This window comes from Rissa tridactyla, chromosome 4 (assembly GCF_028500815.1).
Source record: "Rissa tridactyla isolate bRisTri1 chromosome 4, bRisTri1.patW.cur.20221130, whole genome shotgun sequence".
Classification (NCBI taxonomy): domain Eukaryota; kingdom Metazoa; phylum Chordata; class Aves; order Charadriiformes; family Laridae; genus Rissa; species Rissa tridactyla.
In genome coordinates, this window is record NC_071469.1 from 5,586,723 (window position 1) to 5,610,952 (window position 24,230).

Below are 24,230 nucleotides of genomic sequence, written 5' to 3' on the forward strand. Positions count from 1 at the left end.
TTCCCCTCGGGTGCTTAGCCTACTGAAGTTTCAGAGAAGCATTGAAGTCAGAAAATGCCTTGTGTAACCGACTCTTCGCTACAGGATGCTCCCGGCTTATCTTAAGCCATTCCTTCCCCACGTTAAACATCCTCAATTTTTAAAGGACATTTCCCCTGTATTTTGCCACAGTTATTTAGTCACATTTTGGGGTGAAAAGAAAAGGAGGGATCTCCTGATGTTATTTTCTTCTTATAATCCCTCAGTGTCACTCCTCCAGCAGGGGTCTGCTGAGCTGTGTCACGCTCTTTCTGAAGGCCTATGCCTAGAGGCAGTTCTTGTTGGAAGTAAGGATTTAATACTGGGCTGCATTAGGCATTGTAATTCAGGGCTTTCCCAGGGTTAATTCAACTGAACTTTTCTTCTGACTTTGCATGGCTGCTTCTTGTAAGCTCTTTGGAAATAGAGCAGTTTGCCAGTGCTGGTATGGTCACTGGTGACAGGACTAGTGACATATCATTCATCTTTCCCAGTGTGACTACTTTTTAGGATGCCAAACGTGTATCAATTAGAATAGCTCTTTCTGGTTGAAAAAGATTACTTTCCTCTCATTACACGAGAGCTAAAAGAATCAATACTGTATGTGTATAATTTTTCAGCTAAAAGATTATTCCTGGTTGACCTTATCTTGCCTCTTGTTAAATATTTAAAACACATTTTTATCCTATTAATTTTCTAAACTGCATGTGAACCCAGTGAGGTGTGCCCCAAAAGATGAATTCCTTGAGTCATACCTAGCGGTATGAAGTATCCCACTGAATTTCAATTTGTGGTTCCAGGCAATTGTTCCGTTACACTAATTTGTTTCACCTCTCATCCTCATCATGCAGTCACCTAGGATGCAGGGTCAAATTAGTATCAAAAGAAATCCTTTCTTCTCCTTCCGTATTAAACTATGAATATTTAATTATTCTAATTGCTATTAATTTTTAACATCTTAATTCATTGATCTTCTTCTGTGGCATCAGAGTGCTTGTGACTTATCTGTAAGGATCCTGCTTCTGCCGCTGTATGATGGAGGTTAGATGGAGGGCTCCTAGCTGACATCCGATCTGTACGTATGGGAGCTTGTGGCAGGAGATTTCCTCCAGGGAATTTGTCACCCTGATGCTGCAGGCCCTGTCTGTGTGTTCAGGTTTTCTGAGGAGTAGTTACAATCAAAAGCTCCATAGTCTTCTGGGGGAAAAGTTACTTAATTACTCTAATGCTAATTTAGTGCTGATTTCAGCGCTTGTGCAGCCGAGCTCTGGGATCCTTTGGAGAGGCATACACCTCTTCTCTGCCACAGTATTTTCTGTTCGCAGACATTTGTCACGTGTCACAAAAGTGACACATGAGGCACTGATCAGTAATGATTGTGATTGGGTTTGAGCCCCTTAAATGGAAGATGTTAAAAGGACTGAAATTATAGTCTTTATCAAACCTACGTGCAAGCATTACTTAATATCACTTCCTTTCCTTCCCGTCTGTAGGACATGGCGGGCGGGAGGCAGGGGAACCAGGAACCTTGTCTTTTCCTCTCCATATAGGGGTGTTCTTCTAGGAAATAGTCAATGAAGACAAAAAATGCCTTTGCATGGGTTAAAGATAGTATCTAGAGCAGGGATATTATTTGATGTGTTAAGTATGTCTTAATTTAAATTATAAAAGCATTTGATCTTTTTATTTCTTGAACTTCTGTGAAGCTAATGTCTGAGTATGTACCTCCTGACACCTTCCTCCAAATAATCTTACAGTGATTGTCTGTCTGATGCATAACCTGTGACAATAAGTTTACATCTTTTGCTTTCTCAATGGACTTTGTCAGACTTGTTTCAGCCGTTCCTTGTCTCCTACAGTGATTACCAGCAACCCTCTTCAAAGTCTCTTGACTACTTGCTAGCTTTTGTACATACAAGCGATCCCTGAAATGTCAGTGGTGTCCCAGCATGTCATAATGTTTACCTGTCACCTAACAGTGATGAATGTCAGGTTTTGCTTAGATTTCTACCTTTTTGTTTCAAATGGTTCAAATATTCCAAATCCACGCTCTTCCCCATTCTCGTCCGTTGGTAAACAATTTCATTGTATGAGATGAGTTTTGCAGTGACGTAACACCTTTGAACCATTGCTTTACAGAAGAGGTGGCAAAATTGTCTTCGTGACCAAGTCATGTAGTCAGTTCATGAGATGGAATTCAGATGTTCTCACTGCTGGATCGTGCTTTCTCCTCTCGGCACGTGCTGCAGGAAGATCTGTGCCCAGTTTAGCTAGCAGCATCATTGCTTCCTAATCTGAGTTGGAGTGCTCTATATAATCCTGCTTTTATTCCCTGGAATATATTCTGGAATTAAATTCTAAACAGTACAGTAGCATGTGATAATCATAGCTACACGTGCTTTGTGGAAGTTGTTTCTTGTGAACAAGAAGCTTCTTTCCAAGTTCACTATCGCTTGATTCTCATTTCTCATTTTCTCTCCCCTTTGACTTCTGTCTAACTCTTTCTGGTGAAACTTTGTAATCCTCCTCCTGAAGTTTCATGCTTCCTTCATATTTTGTGGTCATTTAACCCCACTTTCTCTCATTGAGTGCATATATATATGGATTTGTCTTATTAGTATTAGGTACTAAAGCTAAGCACAGAATTTCATTGTGCCTCCTTCTGTAAATTTATTTTTGCAGACATTCCTCACACTTGGTGTTTGCTTTCCTTCTTAATTAGCTCCTGCTTTGCCAAAGGCTGAATGCAGTATCCCAGTACCCACAGCAGGGAGACTTCGGGCAGCACTTTGTGAGTCAGTCACTGGTTAACACTGAAAAAGGAGCCAGAAAATGAATGTGACTTCATCCCCTAGGGATGCGTCCCCTGCTCTGCATCTCCAGTGTATTTCTGCAGTGCTTTCTGTGGTGTTTGATGATTTTTGGGTACTTCAGGTTACTGACTCTGTCTTTCCTAAAATGATGTTCTAAGTTTTTTTGGAGAAAAGGCACTTTTCTTGCATCATTAGTTTTCTGGGATAATCCTGTACTTAAATCCCTGTTTTTCTTGGGTAGTAATACGTACTGTTGCCACTTTTCTGTGACTGTGACTCTGAATGCATCTGGAGCAGAAGTCTTTCAGAGAAGAATTCCCTGTTTGAATGAACATCTACCAACCATGATCTTTTTTTCAGTCTCATGGATGATACGGTCGTGTATCTAAGTAATTTTTATTAAGTTTTACTTAAGTGATGAAATGCAAAATGAAGTTGTACTGTCATTACCCTTTGGTAAGTTAGTTGGGAAAGCCTGAGCAGTGTGCAGCATATAAATTCTGTTTGATCTATGTTTTGTCTCAGCAGTGGGATCTTCATACTCCGCAGCGTTGCTGATCTAAGAAGGTATAGTGGCAGCCAAAGGAACTCAGGTTGTGATCTTGTCAGATCTCATAAGACAAGTGTGGTCTATTGTGATCGCTATTATGGTAGAATATCTCCAGAGAAAAACGTAGGTGCCTTAGGAAAAGGTGATGCGCCAGTTGCCAGTTCTGCTTTCAAATAAAAATTGATTCTGTGCGTTAAGAGTAAATATAATGCTGAAGTTGCACTTTTTGAAGGGTAAAATGATTTGATCACTTCCTTCCATGTAAAAATTCTATAGTATTTTTGTGAGGCTAAAGGAGTAAACTGAAGACTAATACACAGGAGTGACATAAAGAACTAGACTTACTTTTTTTATTACTTTACTTTTTTTTTTTTAAAGCGCTGAGAACCCACTTGTCCTAGTTCAATGCATTGGGGGAAGTTAAGTTTTCAGCACTCTGAGAAAGAAAACTATTTAGTAATTTAGATGCCTAAATACTGTCTTAGAAGCCAGTTCTTAGACACGTCCATTTCTAAGAATCTCAGCCAGCACTCTCCGGCTTTGTTGGGTAAGCTGCAGCTAGGCAAATAGTCTGTTTACTTTTAGTAAGAAGCAACAATCCATCTCTGCTCTGTCAAAAGCTTCAAATGTACTAGAGTCCATCCTTTCTGCACCATTTGCTTAATTGCAAACTTGCACGTAAATCATAAAGGCGCTAAGTCTGACGGGGAACCTAATGTCTCTACTTTGTCTAACTTTGTCAAGAGAAAATTGAGAAAAGTATGCTGAGTCTTTGTGACTTTCATATCACCTGTAACAGACGCTCCAGCACTCTGCAAGCCTTTTCATTGCGTCTCTGATAGGCGCAAAGAAATAATATGTGTCCTGTTCTCATTATAACTTGAACTCTGCTGCAGCGCCTTAACTGTGATTTTTATGTGCTCTTCTATCAGCAGATTGACACATCTGTCACATGCGGGTTCATTTAGAAACAATTCCACCTTAGTATATTGCAGTAGCACTAATAGACTTTTGTGGCAGTTTGAAATGGGGTATGTATTGCTTTTTGTATTTTTTTTTTTTTTTTTTAATGTGGAAGTTAAAGCATCATCGAGTGCTGAAATCTGAAACTCTCTTGAACTTCTATCACCAATACAAGTTAATCAAGCCACGGTGAAATGTTGGCTAAAAATCGCATCTAAAGAGCTATTTCATACTTTTTGTATTAGTGATTTTGAGATTTCTGCAAGATAAAGCTTGCAGCTATTGTTGAACTGAAAATACCTGAAAGATGAGGTTCTGATATCAACTTCATAAAATATGCAGCTTTCACAATTTTATGGATAAAAAGCAGCCTGTCCTTTTAGATTAAGTTATATTGCTATATAAATAAATCAGTACCATATGGCTTTAGGGTTTCTTTTTCTGACACAATGCAGGTACTTGGACAATATTCAGCTTTTAGCAACACAGAGGCAAAATAAAACTTTATCTTAAGAAGTAGCGGTAACAGGCATCTCTCCTGAAAACTGTAAATTAGGCAGTGGAAACTGATGGACAAAGTCTCAGTTTTTCAGATTGTGTTGTTATGCGTGATTTCTTTATTTTCCTAAGAGAATGTCCTATTATTTAGAGAAGCTGAGAACTTCATAGAACTGTGTTTTTACCATTCCTCTATCAATATCACTGCTCCGGCCTAGCTGGAACGGTGCAGTTGTTCTCTTTCACTGTGGTACATCACGTTGAGTTCAGGGCTTTCCTTCTCTCTGTATGAAATTCTCTGCTTTCTATCTGTGTCAAGAAAAGCAAAAACTACCTACAGAGATTTGGAGTAAGTACTGGTTTACAAATATACAAACCAAAATACACAATCAGTTTGTGCTTCTGGGCCTGGATTTGTTTTTTTTTGTGGGATAACTCCTGATTCCACTGAAGTCAATTGTAAAAATCACATTGACCATTTGGGATCAGGCTAAAGGTCATAGAAGGTGCCTCGTAAAAGTCCAATGGCTTGATGCTTAACTGGTTTGTGGAAAACACAGGGATTGTTTTAGAAGTTTAATATCCCATAATAATAATCAAGATGACCATGTTCATTAGTGTGCTCCCATTAAAAAATGTTGGTATGCATTATAGTTCAGGCGTGATAATGTGACTTGGGTGAAGTACTGTGTGTGTGTGGCAGTGTTCGGAACAGAATGAGCTTCCAGGATGTGGACCTGTGCTCTGACTATGGCGCCGCACGGCTGCACTGTATCTTTTAGGAAATCTGGAATTTCATCTGACTTCCTTGAATGAATGAATAAATAAATAAGAGTCTGGCACGCAGACCAGGTTACTGCAAACCTCTGGACATACGCTGCATAGCCTGGTCATTCTGGTTTATGAATCCAATTAGGAGAAATGCTTTTAAGATCTTTTAGTGCTTGCAGATGAGGGTGTAGCTATTTGCTCTTCAATACCACATGTTTCCAATATGTACAGTATTACATCTTTGAGAACTTTGTGAACCATTTCTTGTTTCTCTGAGACTTTGACTTAATCATTGATATCCGTTAGTCTTAAAAATGGATTTATATTGGGGTGTGTTTCATTAGTATTACACTATGTGCTCCCTTCACCCTGTGCAAAGGTTTACAGAACGGGGATCAATTCTGAGCTGTAGGACCAGAAATGGAGCTCCTGTGTGCTCTATTACCATTAAATTTAGGAATACTCTGAGTCTGTAAGACTGAAAATGGGTAATCTTTACTATTTAGATCTAGTTCCGAATGATCATTTGATCTTCATTGAGTTCAGCTTCAGTCCTGAAGACTATGAGCAGTACGGATGTGCCAGGTCTTTGCTCAGTCAGAAACTGTACTTGCAAAAGAGTTTATTCTTTTGATGGTATGAATTTGCCAACTCTTCAAAGCATAAAGATAACAAAAGAACTTTTTTGACAATGGAGTGTGGTTTCTTAGTGGAATTTTTTCATTTGCATTTCTAAATCTGCACTATACAGACCTTTCCAAACTCCTGTCCTGAGTTTCTCGTCTAGATGTGGTTTGAATTGAGTTTGGCACCTGTCTTCATGATTGCGTTCAAAGTTTGCTGGCAAGTTTTAGAATTAAAGATATACATTGCTAATGACAAAGTTGCCTCAACTATTTTTGTTATGTGAGAAATATGATGAGATTGAAGAGGTAGAAACTGTAATGGATTATTAATCCTCCAGCACAATCATACAAGCTGTCCTAGTGCGTAGTGTTTACATATGTTTTTTTTCTTAAGGTCACTTTTCAGCATTAGAAAACAAGACCAAACTGAATAATCTAGCTTTCAAAAAGAAGTCCATGAAATTGCATCAGTGTCCATTTTCAATTTAGAGTATGCCAGGCAGATTGCCATTTAATTATCAACCTTCTTGCTTGTTAAGGATACGCTTTAGAAATTTCTGTGTATGTCAAGATTGTTAGTATTGCCCTGGTATACATGCCACGGAAATTCAGTGTCAAAACCACCTTGATAATACAACTCTTCACACTAATAATCTAGTAGCTGTTCTTCTATATTAATAAAATGATTTTAATATTCTCTACTAATTTGATATGTCTACTCAACTTAAACTTTAAAAGATCAGGGAAATACAATTTAAATGTAAAGGTAACAATGGTGTACACTTCCAGAGATTCTTGAATTCAATGCTGGTTTTCTTTAACCTTGGGGAGCTTCTTATCGGGGTGCCAAGTGTCCAAGCCTTAAACACAGTTTTTCAGGGTTTCACTTTTTTTTTAGTTTCTCCTCATTTTCCTTTGCTTTCTTGTTATCTTTTTTCTTTTTTAGTATCATGTTCAGAAAACAATGAAACCAAATGTCTATATTCTTAACAATGTTATATAGGCATTTAAGATATACGCGCAAATATTTCACACTGTGCTAGCAAGAGATCCACTTCTGTTTTTGTCTCTTGCAGAAAACAAATGCAGTGTTACTGTCAGCAAGGCTACCTATTATTCATCTTGATTTAGCAAAAAGTAAACATTTTTATTGTAACAGTTTAGAATTTCCTATCCCTTCTCAATAAATTCATCTCATGGAAATTCAACTGGGTATTATTGGTAGTTGTTTTTATAACGTAGTGAGGCAGAACAGAGGATCAGAGCATAAAGTACCTTTCCCTTGGGGAAAAAAAAAAGTAAAAAAAAAAAAATATATATATACAAATGCTTTAAATTAGGTATTGCCATTCAGAGAAGAGATACTGGAATTATTGCAGATAGTTCTCTGAAAATGTCAGCTCACTGCTCAGCCGTGGTCAAAGACGAGCAGAATGGTGAGATCCTTTGGGAAAGGTATTGAGTCTGTCTTGAATCCTGTGGGCACTTCTGGTCTGTCCATCTCAAAAACTGCGGGGATGACTTGGAGACCTTCAGTGCAAGAGGGGACATGGTAGAGCAGAACTCCTTCAGATCGCAGAACTGGATACATCCTATGTGTGCTTGTGCACACGCTCTTCAGCATAATTACAATGTGAATAGCTGCCAGCAAAAGGTCTTGTGTTGACACAAAAAAAAATTTAAAGTGTGTCTGATACTTTATTATTTTCAAACAGAACCTGACTTTTGCTTTTATGTATTGGGCTTAGTCGCATAATTAAAAGTATAATATGAAAAATGGGGTTAAACAGTAACGTGTGAAGGCAAACGCTGAAAGTGTAAACCGAATCGAATACTAATGAGGGTAGACCATCCAGTCTTAATAGCAAATACTTCTTCATTGACTATTCAAAAATAGTTCTAACTCAGTACACTTTAGGTTTCTGTATGTTAAATTAAGGTAAGCGTAAAAGGGAAAACGTAAACTTCTTATGAAAAATACTGGCTTATGAAATGTTTTGTGTACTACAAATGTTTATGGAAAAATTGAGGTCCTCTTCTTTTTATAGTGTATCTTTTTGTCATCCACATTTTTTCTTTTTTCTGTCCATATATATAACGTAAGAGTGGAACTTACGGGATTCATAGAAATAAGGATCATTAGTAAGGTCAATTTTTTGGCAGTAAATAATGAAGTCTCTATGTACTGGAACATAATACAGACCTTTGCATTCGTATCTGCTTTCTGCTTCTTGCTGAGGGGAAACACAGAAGGCCAGGCCCCTCAGTGCAGAAGGGATGAGTTGTAAAGACTTCACTCCCCGAACGTTGAAACCATACCACTGATGTACAGGTCTCATTGTTGCCCACGTTTGCGTACTGGCCTCTTTAGGATGAGACAGGAGTTTAAGTCCATTTTCCCCTAGATATATCCACATGTTAGTTATGATGCATATTAAGTATGTGAATAAGACTACATTGGTTTTGTTTATGATCTTCTAATACGTGACTATAAAGAAGATTTCATTGTGGTGTGAAAAATCTAAACTGAACAAACCAACTAATAATTAAAGCTGAAATTGAGTCACTGAGACAAATCTCAGGGATTCTCTCTAAATATCAGTTTAGGAACATGAATATTATTTTGTTACATTGTTCCGAGACAGTTCTAGGCAGATTACTTTAGAATAGAATAAAAAGAATAAGCATGGCTTACATTAGTAGTTTATTTTATAAACTTGATCGTAGATAGGTGAATGTGACTCAAATGTAACCAGATGCCAGAAAACCAAAGGAAGAATTTTTAGTTTATGATTCAAAGGAAATACTCAAGAGGTTTTATTCAGACAGGCAACTGCATGCACATTCAGAATTTTATACTCAAATTAAATTCCACTATTTCTTCCTAATTACCCAAGAGCAGCATATGTCTACTCTTTTAGAATGCAGTCTAAATAATTTCATAGTTAACACCAGAAGCTGTTTGTTGTGTCGTAAATTACAATAGCATTTTAATTTCTTATTAAAAGAGCTGCAAATCTAGTATTTCTGCCGTACTTTGTATGTTTAACTGCTCCTAAGGATAAAGTTGCAGCGCGTCCTTACGTCAGGGAACAGTGGGGCTTCTCTGTCCTTACGTCAGGGAACGGTGGGGCTTTTCTGTCCTGCGCCCTGTTCCTTCGTCCTGTTTCCTTGCGGAAATGGACAGGCTGAGCTTGGATGAATGAAGTTCAGAATGGGCATAAACTTTAATTTGTTTCTGTAATTCTCGCGAGCAGGGGAAAATACAGTGGGGTGTTTTTGGTTTTTTTCCTCTTTCAGGGTTGTCTGGATCCACAATTAGCTATTATCTTTCACCAGCTTACCATCTGCAAGGTAATTTCTTTTTTGATGTATGCATCTTGTTTCTAATTGCCCTGGTTTTCTGGGGGAGGTTCCTCCTGTGTTTTCAGAATAATGCTTCCTTTTACGCAGTCTATTTAACAGCTATCCCTTTTGTTTCACCAGAACGTCTTATGAGCTGAAATCCTGGTTCAGCTAAATCTACAATTTTTCCAAAATTCAATTTTTTAATCTCTCATTTTTAAAGCCTTAGTTATTGCAGAGGCATATGAATCCTAACGCCATGCAACAAAGCATTGCTTCTTTTTAAAAGTACTTGGAGAGATGGCTTTCTCCTTTTGGAGTTTTCAAAGGCTGTTGCTTAACCGTTACCAGATAGATAACTAATTTTACATTAGGGCAGGCATTCTATTCAAATGGCCTCTGTATTAATAAGCAATGGTAGCATCTGATGACCTTGCTATTCCATAAGTGAGTTGTCTCTATTGTAAGTCTCTTGGTGTATAGAAACGTTTGCTGTGTTTGTGGTTACGTACCCCAGCAGCAGACTGTTATCTCAACAACTTAGAGATCGACTTAGATTTCCTTTCAATGTCGTAAAAATGAGAATAAATAGAAATAGTCAGAATTGTTGCGCAGCGTTTTCCAAAGATGAATGTTTTATTATTCAAGTATGAAGGCTTTGAGGAACTAATGGAAGAAAATCCTTACAATAAGAAAATCGTTTCCATCTTGTAAGCAAGTTTAAATTGGGGCCTTTTCTTGTAATGAGAAGTGAGAGTAACTATGGTGAAAGACCATTCAATGGGATATGTCTCCAGTAATTGCATTCCAGTGTCAGTCCTTTTCTGAAGAGCGGCCTTACTCAAAGAAAATAAAGATAAAAAGGTTAGCACTTTTGCTGAAAAATAAATCCTGTGTCAAATGTACCTTTTAGAAATTTTAAGTTTGGAATCCATTATAGGCTTTTGAACTGTGCAAGGGAAAGCTATCCTGATGTTACAATGAATTATGACTCTTCACCAAAAGGTTCGTAGCTTTACTAGGTGTTGTTTGCTATACATTTTCAATCTATGGTTCTAATTTTCTATTAAATGTTTTAGACAAAGTGTACAACAGTCCAAGCACTTGAGTTATTCCAAGCATGTACAGAAAAGAAAAAAAAAAAAAAAGGCAAGCTAAAGCCAAGTAGATCCTGCCTTTAGAGCCCATACAAATCCAGTGAGTCTAACGGTGTTGTCTCTTTCAGCGTGGGAAAGCAGAAGCATTCTAGAAATTCTATAGTACCTCTGAAAAATGATTTTAAAAAAATATACATGCAAAATATAACCAAAGACCATCTTCCTCTTGTGTAACCAATAGAAAAAGATTCTATTGAAAAGATCTCCTTAGTAAAAAATGTGGGTATTTATATAATACCCAAAACTTCAAGAGTGTAGAAATATGCCATTTTTTATTACTGACAGTTCTTCTGATGCTAATTGTCAGAGCTGCCTGGAACCTTTCACAAACACTACATTTCATGTACCTATGAATAGAGAAAATTTGTATTTACCTATAATGGTTTATTTATACATTTAGGTATTTGTGCATCTATATTTACAAATACATGACAAATAAATCCTTTTTTACTTTGCACGTGTTCTGAATTATATTTATGTGGTTGTTTTTACTTACTGCAAAGCTGTTTGTATGGTGTGGGCGGCTTTATGCAGAATACGCTACCTCAAGCAGACAAAATCTTTGCGTGGCACCCTCCCCCCTGCCCCCAGTGCTTTTCCTACTGCGTTTTTCCAGTTATGTTTAGCCCAGAACGGGAGGTATTTTTCAAGTACCAGAAAAGAAAAGTGGTTATGTGATTTGTCGGTAAGATTAGGCTAGAAAAATGGGGATATGGAAGATTTGGAATATGGGTGCCTGAAGGTTGCTGACTTTTTTGTCCTTGTTTGAATATTCCTATTTACAGTTGAGACTGAAGCGATGAGCCGTCAGCAGGGGTACATAGTCATGGGGGAGCAGCTGGAACGCTTGCTCATTTGAGGTGTGCAGGAGCTGCTACAACCTGCAGATGCTTTAACTTAACTTCATTAGCTTAAGTAGGTACCTGTGTTTTGGAGAAAGCTACAGGTCTGTTTAAAATTTAAGCAAGTGGCTTCACAGCTGAAATGCATCATGGTTGATTATTCTGCTGTTGGCAAAGGTGTAGCTAATACAGCTGTTAGCAGAGGCTTGACCTTTTCTAGGGAATGTTCTGTTAGCAGACGTGGAGTGTAGTTGTGTTCCTGGTCTCCTGCTGCCTCAGGTACTATTCAGCTGTTGTTTTTTTACATATGTAGGCAGTAGATGTTGGCTGCTGATGCTGCAGATGCTGGTGTGCTGTTTGCTTGCTTGGGGTCCAGCCGCCTGGTTCACCACACCAGTACGGGGGGATGCAGCGTGGTCACAGCTCTCTCTGTGGCAGTCTGGTAATTGTGCTTGTTTCAGCAGTTTCTTACTCATTTCATGTGATTGAGACTTTAACAGGAAACAGTCCGTGTTTACCCATTGTACTGTAAGTATTTTCTTCTCCGAGATTTCAGGAAAAAGGAGATATTGTGTTTGTCCTAATATCAATGTGCTCACCTCACAGACCAGCCTGTGTTTTGGTATAAGGTGGTTTTCTGCAATTTGTAGGACGCATTGGTGCTTCTTATGATAGGATGTGCAACTAACCATCTACTTGAAACTATTTTCTGGTGAATTAACTTTGCTTTTTATGCGATTGTTATCTCTATAAGGCTATGTAATATTGAAACAAATTCTGTCAGCTCCCGAGTATTCTAATCATCAAGATAAACTTATTTTTATTAGGTTGCCTGTGAACAAAGTAGAGATAACTATACTTATCTTCAACTACTGTGCATGTGCCATCGTGTAACGCTACCCACAAAAAACATCAGTGTCCCCAGAGCTGTAGTGCTATCAGAGCGGAATTCTGTCCCAGTTGATGCAGGTTCAGTTGCCTGCGGCAAGCAGTTAACCGGGGATGGCAGCTTTTTCAAATAGAAGTTTTCTGTAGAGATTTTGTTTTAAAGGCATTATTTCTTCAAAGCTGAAGCGTTGGTTAATGTATGCAGAGAGGACACCCACAGTTGATACAAGTCACGATGCCACAGTCATACCGTGCAGGGGGCAGAGAGATGGTTTTGTAAAAGGATGACTAATTTCTAGCCAGTCATCTTTCCAGTGCTTTTGGAGGCTGATGGCCATCCTCAGATAAAGGCTGAGGAAAGAATGAATTTTGTAGTGATTGCTTCACAAGCTGGCCCGATTAAGTTGTGAACACAGAAAATAAGATGCTCTTGAGGATTTTGGAAAAGTTCATGAAAGCTTTTGGAAATTTTAGAAGGTTTTTATCCAGAAGGGAAATATTAGGTTTAAATGTGTAGTTTGCTGGCCTTAGCTGTAGCTTGGTGGCCAGGAAACAGCGACAGGGGAAGCTGAAGCCTCAGAGATGATGTGCCCTGTCACACCTCATCTCTGCTTGCAGGAAAAATAAATAAAGTAGAAGGTGATTGTAGTAGTAGAAGTAGAAGATGATCAAAGCAGTTGATATGTGATTCTTTCTTTTTTGCAATAAAAGATTGACATCCTTTAATTTTCTGTAAAATGTTTAGTATTTGAGGATTTCAGAAAAATGACAAATACTAGGAAAAAAAAATAGAATCTTCTAATATCCTCATTTTATAGAGGGAAACAGAGGCACAACAAAGTAACTGATCTCTCAGCTTTACCATGACTAATCACAGAATAGAGGGGGCAATAACCAGGATTCCTGAGTAAGAGAAACAGTAACGCTGAAGATAATTTCCAGAGATCTCATAAATAAACTAACTTGACTGGAAGCAAAGAATGGTGCTGCTGTTGTAACTCTTCTTCTGAAATGGTACCTGTTTCTTGAAATGGATATTAATAATCCAGGGGAATGAGTTGGTGGGTCAGGGATTTGTATCCTCCAGTACTGTCCTTCTCAGCAAGCCTGAGGGTTCTTTTTGTCTTTGAGCATGAGCTCCTTTTGTGTATATTGGATAACAAATGGAAGCCACAGAGAGATGGATGGCTTCAGTCATACCTAATGATGACAATTTAATTCTTGAGCAAGGCAGCATACTTATTCATATCTACATGTATATGCGTCTGTATAAAAAAATTTAAAATTACTTTTGTTTTTGGCTTTTAGAGTCCCCTTTCTTGTGCTTCTCATTTTCAGCTGAAAGGGAAGTTGTCAGAATTTCTAAGGTATGACTTTGAGATTTTTGTCTCAGCTCTCCCCTCTTTGGTGCTTTGGATTGATAGTTTGTGACTCCTTTCACTTGTTTTAGAGTGTGCTTCTCTTCCGATCTTTGATTGCTTTCTAGTCAGATAGTACTTACCATAACATTAAAGCAAAAGCAAGTTCTGTCTGATGTGCTTGAATGGGGGATTTTGGAAAGCGATGTCTGTAAGAAAGGGATGCTCTTTGCAAATTAGTCATAATCTCTTTTGAGTTTAAACAGAACGTGAGCCCGCTTTCCATGCTCACTTCCCGACATGAACACCAAGTGCTCCAAAGGATGATGTCTTGTGAGGGAGAAGGAAACCCAAGGTAGATCACTACTGACAGCATCTTAAGGATTTTTCCATCTGGACTAAAAGATTTTTTTGTACCTTGACAGAAAATCAATGCTTTCTCATTCTTATTAGGTCTGTAGCAACATCATCTATAGACATCTCTACACCAGGGAAAACTTCATTTAAAGTTCCCATCATTGCAGCCATATTGCTGCTAAGAAATCTTGGGATTCCTCGTGCAGACAAGGTTCCCTTAGTCCTCCTTGTGCTGGCAGCATCAGGATGTCTCGTGAAGGGCAGGTTCCCATGGTCAGATTTGTTGCTAACTCTTCAAATTATATCAGCTTAGAAAAAAACCTGACCTCTTTTTAAAGTATGACTGTGGGAAAGCAGCTTTGTCAGTGCTAAATCTTTCAATATCGCCGGCATCTGTACATCTGCAGGAGAGGTAAATACAATGATTTACATTGTCAAAGTCCTAGAACAACATAGCGGAGCATAATCCCTTGTGTATTTTGTCAAAACACATAGTTTACCACTGGGAAATCTTTTGTTTGTACTTGAAGTGCTGGGAAGGTAATCAACTAATTTGGGCAATTATTTGAGTAGGAATCTTCTTGTGTGTACGTGAGCCTATCACAAAGGCATTCTCATTATAGTTTGAATACGAGCACATGAAAGCTAATGGCAATAACTAATAAAAGTAATAAGAGGAGGGCGAGATTATGGAGAGGGTGTCTCTCTTAAAAGAACACGTAATTCAACTTCAGCTGCCTGCCGAGCACTTCCTTGGAGGGGAGCTCAGTACTTTCTGTGTCTGACCCAGCAGCCTGAGCACCATGAGACCGGAGTGGCAAGAATCGGGCGGTGGTACAGCTTCTTAAAAGATGAAGGAAGGAACCAGGCAGCCCTTGAAGAAGCCTTGCCTTCAGAATATGTAAGGCATCTGAAAATTGGCAAGGAGCTGAAGTGAATTACTAAGCAGAGCTAGGGACCAACATAAACTAACAAGTATAAATGTAAGCCTGAATTTATCAGCTGAAGCCAGGCACGTTTGAGCGTATGTGTGTGTGTGTGCGAGTTTCTTGCTAAAAGCAAAGAGTGAGCGAGTGATATATTGCTTTCATGCTCTTTAAAAGAAAATGGTTGTAATCCATATCATTTTGCTGTCAAATGTATTTGAAAAATAGAAAACGTATGTCGGTTACATGTTCTGCAAGTAGTTATAAATGGTATTCCACAAGTTATTTGGTTTTCAGGGTTCCTTGGAATCCACCGTTCAAATCTTCATGTGTCTTGTGTTATCCTGAAATTGGCTGTCAATCTATACTACGGTAAAGTGAGGGCATTGCAGAGGTTAACTTTAGCCTCACAAAGACTGTCATCGTGGTGTTCTTAATGGAGAAGCTCTTTCAAAGGGCTTAATTCAGAGTCTGTATAAATGAGTATTTTACTCATGTTTTAGAGGCACTACCTCTCTCTGTGGTCTATAGAGGGCTCAATTTAGTCCATAGTCCTTTGAACACCCCTTATTCACTGCTATATTTCAGCAAATCCTTAATTCCAGACAGGAAGCTTTGTGTGGTTTTAAGAAATTTCATTGCATCCTCTTGATTCCACTGAACAAAATAGTAAACCCACCAGTGCAAAAGTGTGAAATATTCGGGTTTTCTTTTTGCTGTCCTACTGCATTAAGGAAGCTCCTAATAACTGCAGGAAGAAGCGAGAAACTTCAGGGTCAGGTAGCTCGCCACCTCTAACTGAGGCTTTCCTGGAACAAAACGTAGCAGGAGAGTAAAGCGCAGGACCTGCAGCAAATGAGGCTCGGTGGCAGCAGTTAGAGTTGCAGGATGAAAGCGAAATACGGCCCATTTTTCTGGGGTTCGATGGTAGGAACAGTGCTCTAAAAATGTAAAATGTTATTACATGCTATTAGAGAAAGAGTCGGCTCAGTGTGCATTAGAGCAAGTGGCTGTGATAACTGAACTGTGTATTTAAAGACCGTGCTGTTAAGGCCTCTCTTGTGTTCGCTTACCATCTATTTATGCTTATTACTCTTGGAGACGGACAGTGATGTAAAGGTTAGTCTTCACAGCAGCTATTTTTCTGTGATACTCTTCTTCATGGATTTTTGTCATAGCCATATTTTGCTTTCTCACCAACTCTTCCCCCCCCCCCCCCACCACCACTCCTTGGTTTTGTACCTAAATAATCTACTGACACCATGCACACGTTGTTGGGTCTCCTAGTGAAGCAGAGCCATAGCTGACTCCCCCACCAAACTCCCAGCATTCAGCCACTGAGGCAACCTCGTTATTCCACTTGGTTTTCAAACGCCACATCATCACACTGAAAAGCTCACTGTCTCTCTTGTAATTATTTTTATTTTTATTTTTTTTCCCCCCTTGTAGAGCATGATGAGTGTGGCAGCGGACAGCATAACTGCGATGAGAATGCAATCTGTACGAACACTGTCAGGGGACATAGCTGCACCTGCAAACCCGGCTACGTGGGGAACGGGACCATCTGCCGAGGTAAGTCTGTTCCTCTAGCAACACGGTAAAAGTGGCACACTCTATTAATATTTTCTGACAGTCACCTACGTTCTGGTAACTTGTGATGGCTGGATTCTGTCAATGATTTGCTATAAGATTTATCATCTGGAAAATGGAGTATGCACGGAGATGATGGGAATTGATCTGTGCATAAGTTCACAGCAAGCAGGAAATATTTTTTGGAACGCTAGGAGAAAAGCACTTTTCATTTACTGTCACCAAATATTGTCATTTGAGCCAGTATCATTCAGGTTTTAAGTGATGTTCACAGTTTTATAAACTGTGGATGGTATGCACTGTCACCTTTGGCTTTCAAAATTGAATCAGATGCCTTCTGAATTAAGAAAATTGTCTTTTATGCTAACATCATATGGTTGTTATTTGACTAATCACATCAGAGTGGGTTTTTTTAAAAAAATCTTTACCTTTAAATGTGTACTTTGAAGATTTCTCTGTTACGTAAGCAAGAAATACTGATAGTCAGCCATGCTTTCTCTGAAGTGGTAGATCATTTATTTAGGGTTGTTTTGGGTTTTGTTTCTGTAGAGAAAGAAACAAATACATTATATAAAAAGAGAGGAGGGCATATATTAAACTAGTTGGCTTAGTGAGGCCTGTGTCATGAACTACTATTGAGTTGTAACTCATGCATTTATGAGTTATATTTGTCTCTTAAAAAGCTATTTTTTGTCTTGTCTGGGAGTGCATGCTTTCTGACTTTCTAAACAGACTTGCAGTACTAGAAAACTAACTTGATTTTTTTCAAATGACAACTAGTGAAATTGGGGAACGTAAAGGGTAAAATAGTCTGTATTTAGGTTGGGGGTACAAGAGACTGGATATTCATTTTCCAGAGTGGTGTGAATTGGCCGAGCAGTTCCTTTAAAGGAGAAGGAAGATTGACGTTGTTCTTGTTTCAAGCTAAAGTTCTTTGTTGAGGTTAGCTTGTCAACTGCGGAATTAGCGTATACCATCTGCCTGCTTTTTGATGTGCCTTTCTTTGGGTACTGTCCGTCTGCACAAGAGCATCGCTGTATTGAAAACTGTACATGGTTTGTAAAGATTTAAGAAGTAATACAGAAATGTTACAAGAATGGTGAGCAAGTTAAATCTTGCTCTGTCTATATTGAAGACCAACAGGTGATATTGGGGAGAAACTCATTGTAGTATATTTTCAGTCTTTGATGGCAATGAATGGAAACTGCAGCACAGACGAGAGTTTCAGGGAAATCTGCGTGAACAGCCTGTCTGACTGTGGTATTTTGTTTTTCTGAGGATAACACAAGACAAACCCTTAATCATATTTCTTTGAAACAGGGATGTTTGGATTAGTTCATAAAACCTGTGTTTTCACACTGGTTTCTTTGTTTGCACACCTGGATGTTTGGGTTAATGTGCCAAAAACTCAAAGCGAAACTCCTACTGCATATTTATTAATCTAGTAATGTTGAAATAATGAAATTGTGCTGGAGAAATGAAATAATGTTTTTCACCTCAAAGTTCTGTTGAAATCTGAGTTATGGATAAAAATATATATTACACATTTTTTTAGTATGCCTTGAATTGCACACGTGAATGTAGTTATAGTTGCCTTTTTGAGATAGATGTGCATGGAAGTAGAGGAAACGAAGTGCATTCTCTTGTTCTGACTGGGAAGCACAAATTGAAAAGGAAAGTGGAGATTATAGAAAGGTGTTTGCATTCTAATAGCTGTTAACATCACTATGGGTAAGAATAATCTGGCACTGCATGGAATAGTTACTACTGCACACCAGCTACTATTAGAATCGTGCGCATTTTAGTGAATAATAAAAACACTCAATGTAAAGCAGTGGTCTGGGTTTCTCAGCCTGGGGTTCTCTGGTCATTTGAGGTTTTTACAAGTTGGGACTGCTAATTTAAGAAATGTTTCCATTCTGCCTATGGTAGCACCAGAAGCACCACTTTTGCCTCTTTTTTACCAAGTTTAACAGTGGTAAGTTCTCAGTTACCAGTCGCAGCGGTTTCCTTGCACAAATGCTAGGATAGGCACAAGGAAAGAGGCGTGAATGTGTCAGGACAACTACGAACTGCTTATGTTGTCTTGTAATAATTTTGGGGTTTTATCTTCAGGCAATATAGATTGGAAAAGAGTAGATATAAGCCAAGGTGATAAGCTTAATGTAATATCGTCTGAAGATAGGACAAACATTTCTCTTCTCCTTGAGTCATCTGTAAGTGCTTTATAAATGTTTATATGTTATAGATGTGTGCATACACAAAACAATTGTTCCAACTACTGCTGAAATAACGTATCTCTGTAGTTCAATAAGAAATATTATTAATATTGTCCAGCAAAAGCATAAATAGGAAAACGATAATTTTACGGCGAGGGAAAAGGACTGGCTTTGTGTCTGATTCTACAATACATTTCAGCAATCTATTTTAGCAATGGTACAAAAAATAAAATCAGAGTAATGTTCCTCTTTGACTTTACTGGATAAGACTGTGGTAGTCTTTATAAAAAACCCAGAGTACTGTTATTTGTATCTTAGAAAAGAAAACTTATGTGTAGTTAAATTAAATTGCGTGGTGAACTACTGGTAAATACAGTGAAATTACTCTGGCAGGAATTTGTGGTGTTTGCATTTTTTTTGTGAAAAGTATGGAGAAATAAAAAGGACAGAAATAATCTGGATATGAATATTGTGATTGCTGGGGATTTAGAAATAAAAACAAATGTTGACGAGGAAAGCAAATATTTTTTTTAAAAAAATCTGTATAATTAGGCTGTCACACTTCTTGAGTAGAAAAATAAATTTCATGCATAAGGAATTGCTTTACTGTAAATGTGGCAGACTAGACTATGTAATTAAAGACTGAATTGTGTCAAACTAGACGTGGAACCTGTCATGAAGGAAGGTGGTGGAAAAGGGCGCAGACCGAGACCAAATGCGTTTCTGTTTTAAAATAGATACTGCCACAGTTTAAATGACACAAAAACGGAAAGACAAGTGCAGACGAACACAAGAAAATCTTTATAAATACATAGTTACCGATATATGGACCATAAATAGAGACAAATAAGACTTGTTTCCTGTGGGTGCTCTCAATTTCACTGTAAGAAGGGGGCTTTAGCCCTTCAGAAAGACACTGGAATTTTGGCAATAGATCAGAAGAGAAGGAGGCTGAGGTGAGCTGAAACGACAAGGCAGGACCATGCTGTGCCATCACCATCAGTGAATTTGACAGAATACTGGACCCAGAATCAGATAGATTATATTTTAGGATTTCTTCAGAAAAAGAAAAGTAAAATAGGGAGATCTTTGCTGGAAGACATTACAGCATTAAAGTCATAGGACAGAGGAATAACTTGTTGAATAGAGAGAGATTCTGAAGCTACAGATTTGTTAAGTTGCTTTTTTCTATGAAGGAAACTTTGAAGAAATTCAGAAGAACTAAGAATGACTTGGGAAATGGGAGAAGCTGTAGGAGGGTAACCGAAGACTCATGCTGTGCCTGTTTACTTGACTTCTGTACATGAATTATAGAATTCATGGGTGAGGGTGGAATGAGGACAATTGGAGCAATTTCACTAAGCTTCAGGGTAGGATTTAATAGCGCAGCATAAAGGCAATTAACTTAGGGTAGAAGGAAAAGGTGATAAAAATTGGTTTAGCAACTGAATGTTCTAGTTTAAAAAAAAAAAAAAAAAAAAAGGTGTGGTGGGCAAATGAGTACCTGGTACAACATGGCACTTTGCAGTGTGCCTGTCAGGGTGGATGTTTTGGGAAATCAGTGTTCAGTGGCAATGGTTAGATGAAAGAAGTCTTAGTTTCCAAGGACGACCAGGTTTATGAATAACCTGTCACCTGTAGACAGGGTTGAGCGTGCGAGAGTAGAACTTTTGTCATGTATAAAACGAGTGAAAACCCACTGTCATGACTCTAGTTGAAGAACGGGCATATTGAATACAGAGATAAATACTGTATTTAGAGAACAGATGCTCTTGGTCTGTGTACTACTGCAGTGTTTCTGTCTGACATCTTGGCAGGGCTTGAATCTGGGAGGCTGGAAAATGTGTAGAGGGCAAATGTTTTTCTCTGCTTTTTGTCTTGATAAGTTGCGCTTCCACTTAGTGGCCTTGCTCTGTGTGCTGTGGAAATGCTGTGCTGAAGCAGGGTGTGCCATTTGTTAAAATACAACGAACTTTGTGCTCCACCATCTACTTTACCTTAGTGAGATGGAAGCCAGAGAATAGCTGCTGTGGGCTGTACAGTCCTACAAGTTGAAGTTCATTACAGAGCTTGTTCCTTGTACCATAGACTGAAGTCAAAGAAAGGAGCGGAGGTATATTGAAACATCAGCAGGTTTCCTAAAATAGTTGATGACATTTGGGATTGAATGCCTTCAAACAAACAAACAAAACCTCACCCACCAGGTTTTGTAGGGGCTATAGATCTGACTTTTCAGCATGAACAATGTGCATCATGGTTTTGTTGGAATCAGTGTTTTTCTTTTGTACAAGGAGCCCTACGTGTACTATACAAGCCTTGTCCTGGCTCTTGGTATTTTGTTCCAAACGTTTGTTTTTATGTATAAATTCTGCCCATAGAAGTCCTTTTATCTTATCAGAAAAATGGAAGTGGCCTTGAACGTACTCAGATGGTAAACAGGGGTAATTCTTCTGAAAACAGACAAGATCTGTTTGCTAATCTTTTTTCCATATATCTCTGTAGTGGGGAACGAACAGAAGTGTAGCTCTTAAACAAGTGCAAATATTTTTCATTGTACGTCTGTATTTTACTCGTTATAGTCTGTCTAACAGGTATATTTAGTGTGCTATTAATATCTCATTTAGTGGTTTCTACTGAGGTGTAGATTTATTAGAATGATTAAATGAGGTGGATTCAGTTACAGTCATAAACCTTAAAGCAAATTGTGCAATATGACTGATGGCAGAGAAACATTGAGTATTGTGAAATAAAAATCAAGACAGTGTTTATTCTAATTAGTATTCAGGCTGTAGAATGCTTTATTTCTGCCAGACTATAGAGTATGATATTTTTTTTTGCTCCTGTTATATTCTTCTGCAGCATTTCACAGGAGATACTTAAGGGATTACAACTCAGTGTATGGTGGAATCTTAAAGATGAAAGCCATTATTCTTAAGCGGGTCAGTTCTTCTGGTATAATCTGGAAATCCAGATTACTTACTTGTACCGTGGTTCTTCATATATATTTGCTTTGGAAGATGTGTTTGGGAGTGCGGTTGTTACTGATGAACTTACTGGTCACTTCATGAATAACTTGTATAATTAACCTGATGTGAAAAGTACAGATACTCTTATCTTTTATAAGGTAATGGGAATAATCATATGGAGTCTTTATTCATAAGACACTCAGAATGTTTACTGACAACAAGAATACATCACAGGCTTGAAAATTGCTTTTGGTTGATGTAAATCAGGAAGTTGGCCTAGTTCACACTGTTTTATTCACCAATTGTAATCAGATGGATTTGTTGTTTTAACAAACGGCAGTCTGAGAGCTTTCTTTCACTGCCGTTTCCATCTTTGTTTCCAAGCAGGTATTTTTTAAAAGTAATTCTTAGTCTGACATGTATTTAATAATCTGAAAAATGTGCCCATGAAAGAAACTGTATATCTTCCAATGTGTCTGCAGTATCGTGATAGTTCAGTAAGGGTGGCAGAGCACTGGAACAGGCTGCCCAGGGAGGGTGTGGAGTCCCTTTCTCTGGAGATTTTCAAGACTCGCCTGGATGCAGCCCTGAGTGATGTGCTCTGGGCAATCCTGCTTTAGCAGGGGAGTTGGACTAGATGATCTCTAGAGGTCCCTTCCAACTCTGAAGTTTCTGTGATTCTGTAAATAGACGACTAAAGACAAAGAAATTTTGATCTGTTATGAAATTTCTCCTGCTATGGAAAATACTCAAGAGTATTTTTAGTAAGAATCGAAGAAGAAATAAATAAATAAATCAGTCTCTTTGGTTATTTCTGTGCTGGGTTATCTGCTTTTTTTGTGTCCTTTTTACATTGATGTCAGCAATGCTAAGGTAGATTAACTAAATTCCAGCAGCGTGAGATAGACGTGCTGATATCTTGACGTTAAAGCATATCAGATCACTGTAAGGCGACTAACTGCTGCTTAGGTTATTTTTTTTGCATGTGTGTGTGTCTGTTGGAGATGGAGTTGAAAGCCTTTATGGAGCATTGGAGTGTGTTATAATACGTAGGCCAAGACTAAAGTGGAAAGGAACAAACACGTCTTTTCCTATAGCCTTCGATTTTTGTAGCTGTAAGGCTTTGAATGGTTGATACGCCTTATCAGGGCTTTAATTGCTGTTTTGGTGTAATATTCACAAGTCTCATGAAAGAATGTTGGAGTTTTGACTCGTGCTGAGATTCTCATCTTCATTCTTCAGTCTTGAGCTTTGTGTAGTTCGTTGTACCTAATCAGTAGTGAATAAATCGCTGCAAAAGCAGGTAAGTGCATACACGTGCATTTTGGTGTCACTTGGCACATGTGGAAAATGCCATGGCAAGTGTAAGACACTGGATAGTCCCACTTTTTGGGTGAAGCATTCTAGATGTAACTGATCTAATAATTTTAAACCAGTACATAGTTACACAACAGCATAATTAGAATTCTTATAGATTTTTCATTCTAGCATGGTTGGACTCTGAATCATAGAATCATAGGGTTGGAAGGGCCCTCTGGAGATCATCTAGTCCAACCCCCTGCCAGAGCAGGGTCACCCAGAGCAGGTGGCACAGGAACGTGTCCAGGCGGGTTTGGAATGTCTCCAGAGACGGAGACTCCACCACCTCTCTGGGCAGCCTGTGCCAGGGCTCTGCCACCCTCAAAGGAGAGAAGTTCCTCCTCATGTTTAGATGGAACTTCCTATGCTCGAGCCTGTGCCCGTTACCTCTTGTCCTGTCCCCCGGCTCCACTGAAAAGAGCCTGGCCCCATCCTCCTGACACCCACCCTTTCAGTATTTATAAGTGTTGATAAGATCCCACCCCCTCAAGAAAGTCTGATAGAAGCCACTAAATTTTATGTAGTCCTAGATATTCTTTATTAATAAAAATTAAAATTTGAAGTTTTAATGTAAAAATCTTTGTGTTTTTGTTCATGATTAGTTAGTTATTGAGGGTGGTACGTACATTAGAGTTGCTATGTTTCTGTTTGGATTTTGAGTTACATAAACTCCCTTTGTAAATTATTTGCCATATACTTTTTAAGCCCCTTCAGTTCTAATGTTCTCGGTTTGATTTTGGACTGTAATGATTTAAAATAATTTTGATGAAATTAAGATGATATAGGATAACTTTTTCTTGCCCTTAAAACGTCATCGCCTAGATTTAGTTGTGTGAGATGTTGAAATTCAGGCGTAATTATTTTCATATTAAGAGCTAAGCTGTACATATCCGCCACTATTCAGTCCAATTTTACAGCCTCTCTAAAGGCACAATATTTCCTGCTGATTGGATCCTGTTCTGTGTGTGAGATTGTTCAAGATGA

The 24,230-nt window shown here is 38.4% G+C and overlaps 1 protein-coding gene across 3 annotated transcripts in view; it reads left to right on the forward strand.

Moving 5' to 3' along the window:
* The window catches only part of NELL1 (neural EGFL like 1), a 292,766-nt gene that overhangs the window by 160,436 nt on the left and 108,100 nt on the right, over nt 1–24,230 (forward strand). For all 3 annotated transcript variants that reach the window (XM_054200528.1, XM_054200530.1, XM_054200529.1), the window contains one exon: nt 16,562–16,684. In XM_054200528.1, coding sequence (XP_054056503.1) covers nt 16,562–16,684 — 123 coding nt within the window. The remainder of the gene's footprint in view (nt 1–16,561; nt 16,685–24,230) is intronic.